Raw genomic sequence first — 10,000 nt, forward strand, 5'->3', positions numbered from 1 at the left:
TTCTTCACTCACCCTATTTCCTCCTTTCCCTCTCTTACTCCTCTTCATAACTTTCAGAAGTCCACTACGGTTATTTAAAGTATCTGTCACTATCGCTATTTCCTTTCTTTTTCACTGACTCTGTTTCCTACCTTCCTATCACTTCGGCGGCGTTCTTTTAAGTATATGTCTGTCACCAACAATCAACACACGAGCATGAGAACAAATATTATGAATCAGATATTCTTGCGTTCATTTATATGTGTGTGTGTGTGTTCTATATATAAATATGTATATATAATGTATGTGTGTGTGTGTGTGTGTTCTATATATAAATATGTATATATAATGTATGTGTGTGTGTTCTATATATAAATATGTATATATAATGTATGTGTGTGTGTGTGTTCTATATATAAATATGTTCTATATATAAAGTGTATATATCTGTATTTATGTATATTAAACTTTTAATGTATATATAATGTATGTGTGTGTGTGTGTTCTATATATAAATATGTTCTATATATAAAGTGTATATATCTGTATTTATGTATATTAAACTTTTTCATACTTTTTCATAGTTATATATATTTTTAAACAAATTATAAATATAATTTCATAATTTTTATTTTCAATTTAAATAATTTAAAGTTTTCAATTTTATATTTTACTAGCAGTATCGCCCGGCGTTGCTCGGATTTGTAAGGGAAATAACTATATAAGCATTTTTAGTGAGTTATAGCAAAAAAATAGCAAAAAATGCATTAAAGATGGAATAAAAAATGATAGTAATTTCTTTTTTAAATCGTTGACTCATCGTAGACATTTTTAGAGAGTTTCTTCCCTTATATAATAGCGAAAAATGCATTAAAATGGAATAAAAAAATGATGGTAATTTTTTTTTTAATCGTTGACTCATCGTAGACATTTTTAGAGAGTTACTTCCCTTATATAATAGCGAAAAATGCATTAAAATGGAATAAAAAATAATGGTAAATTTTTTTTTAAATCGTAGACTCATCGTAGACGCACGCTAATACCCAGAAGGGCTCGATATGAATCACGACTATAAGATACCCGGTTTTGGTTACACTGCACCGCAAAATGTGGGAGTAGTTAGGAATCTAAATCGTAGGAGACAGACACACAACCTTACTTTTATATATAAAGATTTGTGCAACAACTAAAACATTCGGTTGTGCAAATTGTTTGCACAGGAAACCTGCCCTGTGTGGCGGTTTTTGCCGTTTTTGTGGATCTGTTTCAGCTTTTTTAGCGATCTCTGTTTTGGCGACTTCAAGCCATGAAGTCGTTGTTCTAAAAGAACGCTGGACTCCTTCACAACGCATTACGACGTTGATTTCCTTACACTCCCTTCCCCACAGCTTCACGAGGGAGGGAAGAAGGGGGAGAAGCAACACAGGTGCAGGCGTGAGCGTGGACGCCAACTCCGCCGCCATCGACACACGAAAAAATATGCATTAAAATGGAATAAAAAATGATGTTAAATTATTTTTTAAATCGTAGACTCATCGTAGACGCGCGCTAATACCCAGACGGGCTCGATATGAATCACGACTATAAGATACCCGAATTTGGTTAAACTGCACCGCAAAATTTGGGAGTAGTTAGGAATCTAAATCGAAGGGGACAGACACTCACACAACTACAGTTTTATATATATAGATATATTTTCTATGTTATATTTTCTTTTTTTATGTTTTTGTTTTTGGTTTTTCACTGTTTGATTTGCCTATTAGTGGTTTTATCTCTAATTTAATTTATACAGATATATATCTCATTTGTATACATTTGTATATATAATGCGTGCACACACACACACACATATATATATATATATATACATATATATATGTGTGCATTACGTAGTCGGTCGATTCACCTGAAAATATGCACACCTATGTTAAAGGTGCTGACAAGTTTGCATCACAACTATTTTGTTCCTCAAATGAAAGGCGTCACCTCTAGGACAAATTTCCTCATCTTATAAAATGTGGCCCCAGTACACCCGAATGAAATCGGGTTATATTAACCAAAATGTGAAAAGGGGTCTAAATGGGGCTGGAAGGGGATTAAAATTTCAAAGAGCGGGTGTTTAGGAATTCTCTGTTGCATCAAGCTAAAAAATTTGCGCCAGCCTTTTAATCATCAATGTGTTGCCGTCCATGATAAAGAAGTTTTCAATGCTTGCCATGGTGAGTCTACTGTCGTGAGAAAGAATCACTTCAAAACTTGGTGTTTACGAATTTTCTTTTACATCAAGTTCAAAATTTTACGCCAGCCGTTAAACTGTCACTACGTTGCTGTCCGTCGTTAACAAATGCCAGCCATGGTGACTCTACTATCCTCAGATTCTATCCCTTCAAACTTTGGTTTCCAATATTTTATTATTTTTATTCAGCTCGCAAGTTCGTCTGTCCCTTTTGAATGTTAGCGTTTTGCTGTCTGCCTTGAAGCAGACCTTTCCATTGCCACTGCCTCATATTTCTGATTGATCTTTCTAAATATTTTATTTCTCAACTTACTCAAGATATTTTGTTGTTTATAAATGGGAGAGAGATAGATAAAGATAGAGAGTAAGAGAAAGCGAGGGAGGGTCAGAGAGAAAAGAAAACAGAGTGGGAAAGTGAGAGAGAAAGGAGAGAGAAACAAATACGGAGAATCATCATCATCGTTTAACGTCCGTTTTCCGTGCTAGCACGGGTTGGGCAGTGTGACCGGGGTCTCGGAAGCCAGGAGGCTGCACCAGGCTCCAGTCTGATCTGGCAGTGTTTCTACAGGTGGATGACCTTCCTAACGCCAACCACACTGTGAGTGTAGTGAGTGCTTTTTTCGTGCCGCCGGCACTGGTGCCAGGGGGGCTCGCAGTGGCAACGATCGGTTGGTGCTTTTTACATGCCACCAGCACAGAAGCAAGTGAAGGCGGTGCTGCAATCGGCCACGTTCGGATGGTGCTTTTTACGTGCTGAAAGGAAGCAACAGAAAGTAACACCCACACTCTTACCCGCGCGGAAAGCGGGTCACCTTCAGCTAGTATGTGTATATATACATATGTATGTATATATATATACGTATATATATATATATATATATATATAATATATATATATTTGTGCATATATATATGTATTTATGTATCTCTGTATATATATATGTGTGTGTGTGTATATGTATACATAAATCTGTATATATGTATATATATGTATATATATATATATGTGTGTGTATATATATACATGTATATGTATATATAAACATATATGTACGTATACATGTCTATATATATATACATGTACATGTATATATATATTTATACATACATGTATTTTTATATAGTGAAACTATTAAAAGTGAAACAATAAAAAAGTGAAACTATTTGTAACTGCTACTCCATCGAAGGTTTCACTTTCATTCTCCGAATAAGATGTAATACAGAATGCGTGTGAATGTTGCATTGTTTGAATTCAAAAAATTACATGTTGAGACTCCTGGGGTGTGATAGTATTACCATGTAAAATTTGATTTGATTTGATTTTGTTGAGTCTTTTGAGAATGCATTGGGAACACACAGAGATATAAAGAATTTTATATTTATATATAAATAAGAAATTAAAATGACAAGGGAATAAGAAATTATGTCATGAAGTTCATTAGCTTACAGCTGTTTTGGCTACAAGTGACAATGCAGAAGTCCCTCTCAGAAAACTCCTCTTACATCTTATTTCATTTCCTACATATCGTCGTTGTCATCGTCATCGTCATCATCATCATCAACATCATCTTCATCATTTAACGTCTGTAGTACATGCTGATATGGGTTGGATGGTTTGAACATGGTTGGCGAGCTGTAAGGCTACACCATGATCCAGTCTGATTTGGCATGTTTTTTACAGTTGGGTGTCCTTCCTAATACCAACAACTCTGAGAGTGTAGTGGGTGCTCTTATATGCTACTGGCATGGGTGCCATTTGCATGACACCAGTATCTGCCACAACTATGATTTTACTTGGCTTGATGGATCTTCCTTCTCAAGCACAGCATAATGCCAAAGGTCTTGTTCATTCGTCACTGCCTCCAGAAGCCCAACACTCAAAAAGTGCTTTTAACATGCTACCGGCATGGGTGCAAGTTACATGACACCAGCATTGGCCATGACTACAATTTCAATTGGCTTGACAAGTCTTCTCAAGCGCAGCCTATCACCAAAGGTCTTGGTCACTAGTCAATGCCTCTATGAGGCCCAAAGTTCAAAGGTCACGCTTCACTACCTCATCTAGACTTAACTCTCTCCCTAATTATTTGTGCTATGACCCTCTCTATAACTTTCATCACCTGAGCCAGCAATTTGATACCTCTTTAATTATTTCTAAGGCATCACCTTTACCTTTGTAGCAGTGGACTATGATGCTGCTACACCAGTCATTGTGTATGACTCCTTCATGTACCACCTGATTTACAATACAGGTGACTAGAACATAACCGACACCGCCAGATATTTTAAGCATCTCAGCGGTGATTCCTGATGGGCCAGGGGCTTTCCCTTTCTTCATTCCCTTAATTGCTTTATCTAACAAGGTACTGTCAATTCAGATTGCTGATCCCTCAGTTGGGTTAACATTTGGCAGACTCTCCTCTTCCTATTCCTTCTCCACATTCAGTAGTCTTTCATGGCATTTCCAAGCCTCTTTCTTTGCACCATCATCCTATGACATCACAATGACAATGTTTTTCTGCAAGTGCATGTGCGTGCACGTGCATATATATATAAATGCAGATGTTTTCCCAAATAAAATTGCACTTCATCTTTGAAGCTCCAATGAAGTTATATATTCACTGAGAAAAATTTCTAAAACATTTACAGGAATTATCCTATAGAAGACAATAACCATGTTTAGTTAACTGCTCTTAGACTAAAGAATATTTCAGATGAATTTACAAAAGAGTGATTGCCTGTGAATACTAGCTATTCCCAAAAGTAGAATATTATTGTATATACTACTTTCTTGGGGGATTTGACAAGCTGACACATCTCACTAGCAATGCTTTCTTCATATTTAGACATAACAAAATAAATACTCCAAAACCAGTTTTTTTAATCTTATGAGACTACACAAAATTTAAAGGAAGGCTCTGGGGTAGAATTAAAAATTATTACCTGAGATGATGAGTCTTTAGTTGAACAAAAGACTGCTCTTCAGTGATGAGACAGGGATGATAATGATGATGATGATGATGATGACAATGATAATGACAATAATTATAATAATGCAGTACCAGGCAATGATTTTCATGGCTCCTGATCTTAACTGATAGGAAGTGTTATCATGTACATATTTTGTCTTGGTACAAAAGATGGGTTGCAGCAAATATTCTGCTTAATACCACAGATTTACTTGTCAGTTGCTTGACTTAACCAGTTGAGCATGTCCCTTAGTGGCTGATGACATGTGCATCTCTGATCATGAGCAGGAAGTAGTGGGAATTCTTTGGGGTTCAAATAATTAACCTCTGAAAAAATGGGAGTTTCCTTCATCCTTAAACAAACCTTATTCAGGGATCTTTTGAGTGGGATGAGCTAATTGACCAGAAGAAAATTCTAACTGGGCCCCACCTGCAAGATCATGCACTGTTTATCTTGATATGAGATCACCATGTAACACATATATGGTTGTGATGCATGTGCCTGGTGTACCCTTATCAAATGTGTAATCATGATGGGTATATTGGGATTCATATATTTTTACCTCAGTGTCACCTTGATGGCAAGCACTGCTCTCTCACTCAATAATAATAATAATAATAATAATAATAATAATAATAATAATAATAATAATAATAATAATAATTTCTAACATAGGTGCAATTTTTGAGTGGGGTAAAGAAAAGTTGATTAATAGATTCTAATATTTACAAGGGATTTTCTTTTTTCACCCTGAAAGATGATAAGCAAAGTTGGCTATAGTGAATTTAAACTCAGCACAGTAAGGAATACAACTAAATAACATGAATCTTTTGCCTGAAGTTCTACCAAATTAATTTTAAATTGAACATAGATGATTTACTCCATGGCTTACTCTACTCTGTTGTAACTATTTATCAACTAAGGTATATATGTATATATTTTTACATTTGTATGTGTTTATGTATGCTTCTGTGGGAAGGGGTGTTTTTTTTATACCTATGTAAACATTATTACTGTAAATTTACAAAAGTAGTCTGTCAAATATATGCAATAAATATTTAATCAATTATATGCATCATCATTATTTACACATACTTTCTTTGTCTCCCTAACTCTGACTTTCTGCTCTATATTACTGTGTGTGTGTGGGTGTGTATATATATATATATTATATATATATATATATATATATATATATATATAATATATATATATATATATATATATATATTATATATATATAATGTATAAAGCTTAAAATATCAGTTACATTCTTTAATTTCGTATATATATATAAATATATATATATATACATATATATATATATATATATTATATATATATATATATACATATATATCTGATACTCCCTCTCTCTCTCTCTCTCTATGAGGTGGTGGGGAGCAGTGTGCAATGATGCTGTCGAGAGGAAGGCCCTGAAATGCTATGCATTCTTTTCTAATGACCCTCATAAACTTGCTAGTATCTGGTATGTGGGGTTTTCAACTGGTAGCACTTGCATCTGCAAGTTGTTTGCAAAAAAATCTATATATGTATATATCATCAAGCAGTGTATAACTAGTGACAGCATGCAATTAGTAAGCATTTTACCATTAGTTTCAAACTGGGTATTGCACTATGAACCAGTATTTCTGAAGATTTATTAATATTGCAAAGTACGATAGTTGATGCAAAATCGATGGCAACATTCTGGCCAGTATTATGCATGCCATCATAACCTGTAATATAATATATTGCTTCATGAAAAACAACAAAAAAAAAACCTGCTCTAATTTCTCATATTGAGTGTGCCTTTATCAAATCCCAAAAGTTCATGAACATTAATGCACATACATATAGATATTTTATCTCTTATCTTTTACTTGTTTCAGTCATTAGACTGTGGCCATGCTGGGGCACTGCCTTGAAGAACTTTTAGTTGAATGAATCAACCTCAATACTTATCTTTTTATAATTTTTTTTATTCAAGCCTAATACTTGTTCTATTTGTCTCTTTTGCTGAACTGCTAAGCTGTGAGAACACAAACAGAGCAACACTAGTTGTATAGCAGTGGTGGTGGTGGTGGTGGGGGACAAACACAGACACAAAGATGTGCACACACACACATGTATATATATATATATATATATATATATATATATATATATATATATATGATATGTACATATAAATCTTGCTGCTGCAGCAAGTGCAGTATCACACAATTAATCCATTCAGTTCACTTTTATTACCATATATATATATATATATATATATGTATGTTCATTATGTTTGTGAACTTCTGGAATTTGATTCTATATGTATCATATTCAAAATGTTAATTCAGTACTTTACAACAAAAGAGTAATGGATACAGTTGACATAATTGAAGCCAGGATACCTAGGATGGATTTTATCAAACCCTAAAGGAATGAATGGTACAGGTACTTCATAGAAAGATTTGATCTCAGCATACTGGTGCATTAGATATCCCCTACAGTGTTCTTGTACCTCATCCATATTCACTGCCTTTCCCCCCAACCTGATAAATACTTTGAAATCCAGGTCAAGACATGAAGAAATGTACAAGGTGCTTTGATGCTCTCTGACATGAACAAAAACTTCATAGCAACATCAAATTTCTAAGCATATATTTTCTTTATAGATTTTTCTTAGACTGTTCTAATGTGGGTGCTATCATTAAATATCACCCCCAAATCTTCCTGCTCACTCTAGAGAACATGATCATGACAATGGTAATCAGAACCATACTTTCATGCTGCAGTAAGAACTAGATATATCTTCTCCTGAACTTATTGATTGCAATTTTATCATTGATCCTGATCAGAAATTAAGTGAAAAAGAGGAAACATTATCAGAATACAAAATCAATACAAACATCTTAAGAATGATAAACTAAAAAGAGTAAATCTCTGGTGTGAGTTGTTGTAAGGATAACAAAAACAACTACGAAGTTAATAGGTTAAAATTGCAGCTTGAATAGAAGATGTTTGATAACAAAAGGAAAATGATGTTATCTATATGAAAGGAATCATAAAAAAATCATACATATGCACTTTTAATAAAACAAATGCTCTTTCCTCTCTTTTTGCAAATCTTTTATTAATTTACAATATTCAAAGATATTATAATTAGAATTTCTGATATAATATTATTGAGCTAAATTATTTCTTTGTAGATGAATCAAGAAGTGTTTACACTAGTTGTAGATGCAGACACAAATGGCATTGCAAAATGAGGCAAAAGTGAATTAATGGAGGGAATGAAATTCCTGAATGATATAATATTGACATTGGAAATTGTAGATTCAATTCTCAGCAGTTATATATTTTTAGGTTTCCTTTAAAAAAAAATCACCTTTCTTTGATTATGTACTAATTTTTTTTTTTTTTAATTTCATGGCTCATGATTAAATTATAACTTTTAGCTAAGTGAAACAAAATGTAATCAGAGGAAAGTAGTGATGGTATGTGATGGTTACAACAATGGGTGTTCCAGCTGATCTGAGCGACAGAACAACCTGCTTGTGAAATTAACATAAAAGTGGCTGAACACTCCACAGACACATGTACATTTAAACATAGTTCTCAGGGAGATTCAGCATGACTCAGAACGTGACAAAGCTGGCCCTTTGAAATACATGTTCTAATTATTTTTGCCAGCTGAGTGTACTGGAGCAACATGAAATAAAGTGTGTTGCTCAGAGATACAATGCACCACTGGGCATTGAACTCATGATCATGAGCTTAATACCCTAACCACTAAGCCACAAGCCTTCACACGTGATGGTATGCATCAGCAACAAGAATAATTGATAAAATTCCTAAAATAAAAGAAGTTCATTTGCCGTAAGGATATTTCAATTTTGACATTTCAATAAATGAAATTATTTAATTTTATGAATTTTATAATGTAATTATATCTTAAGAAATTACATTTATAATCTATGATATATAATTCATAATATTCCTTCAAAAGAACTTGTGTTTATAAATAAAATTTTGAGAAGAAAAATACTTATTTTGTAGTAAGAAAAGTATCTAAGGAAGCTTACCCTTTAATCTCACTGTAAATTGCTGTATCAACAACAGACGAAGGCAGAAGATGAGCAACAATCAGCAAAATGGCTTGTAATCCTTCTCTATTTACAAGCCACAGCTCCAACACAGCTGGTACAGCAGCCCAGTATGTGCCAAGGAATGGTATAGCGCCAAACACAGCAGCTAAAGCTAGATATTGGTAATAGATAAAAATAAAAATTTTGAACATTAAGGCTAATATAATACTGGAAAGAAAGATGTAAATAATGAAAAAAATTAAAAAACAACAAAGAAACATCAACAAATTTTGACACAAGGCTAGTAATTTCAGGGGAGGAGGTAAGGTGATTAAATTGATCGCAGTGCTCAACTGGTAGTTATCTTATTGACCCCAATAAGATGAAAGGTAAAGTCAACCATGGCAGAATTTGAACTCAGAATGTAAAGATGGTTGAAATGCTGCAAAGCATTTTGCCTGGCATGCTAACAATTTTATCAGCTTACTACCATAACAATGTACAAAATATTGGTTTCAAATTTTGTCACAAGGCCAGCAATTTCAGAGGAGGAGGTAAATCGAATACATCACTCCACTCCCAAATACACAATTGATACTTATTTAATTGACCCCAAAAGGATAAAAGGCAAAGTTGATCTCTGTGGAATTTGAACTCAGAGTGTTAAGACAGATGAAATGCCACCAAGCATCTTGCCTGGCATGCTAATGGTTCAGCCAGTTCACTACCTTAACAA

General features: G+C 33.8%; 1 protein-coding gene across 6 annotated transcripts in view; it reads right to left on the reverse strand.

Moving 5' to 3' along the window:
* LOC115209732 (transmembrane protein 245) overlaps window positions 1–10,000 on the reverse strand; it is a 482,091-nt gene that overhangs the window by 164,078 nt on the left and 308,013 nt on the right. For all 6 annotated transcript variants that reach the window (XR_004998339.1, XM_036501362.1, XM_036501365.1 and 3 more), the window contains one exon: window positions 9,262–9,436. Coding sequence is in view for 5 of the 6 variants with exons in the window: in XM_036501362.1 (XP_036357255.1) it covers window positions 9,262–9,436 (175 nt within the window). In the remaining variant the exon portion in view is untranslated. The remainder of the gene's footprint in view (window positions 1–9,261; window positions 9,437–10,000) is intronic.

The sequence above is a fragment of the Octopus sinensis genome, linkage group LG3 (genome assembly GCF_006345805.1).
Source record: "Octopus sinensis linkage group LG3, ASM634580v1, whole genome shotgun sequence".
In the NCBI taxonomy this organism is placed as follows: domain Eukaryota; kingdom Metazoa; phylum Mollusca; class Cephalopoda; order Octopoda; family Octopodidae; genus Octopus; species Octopus sinensis.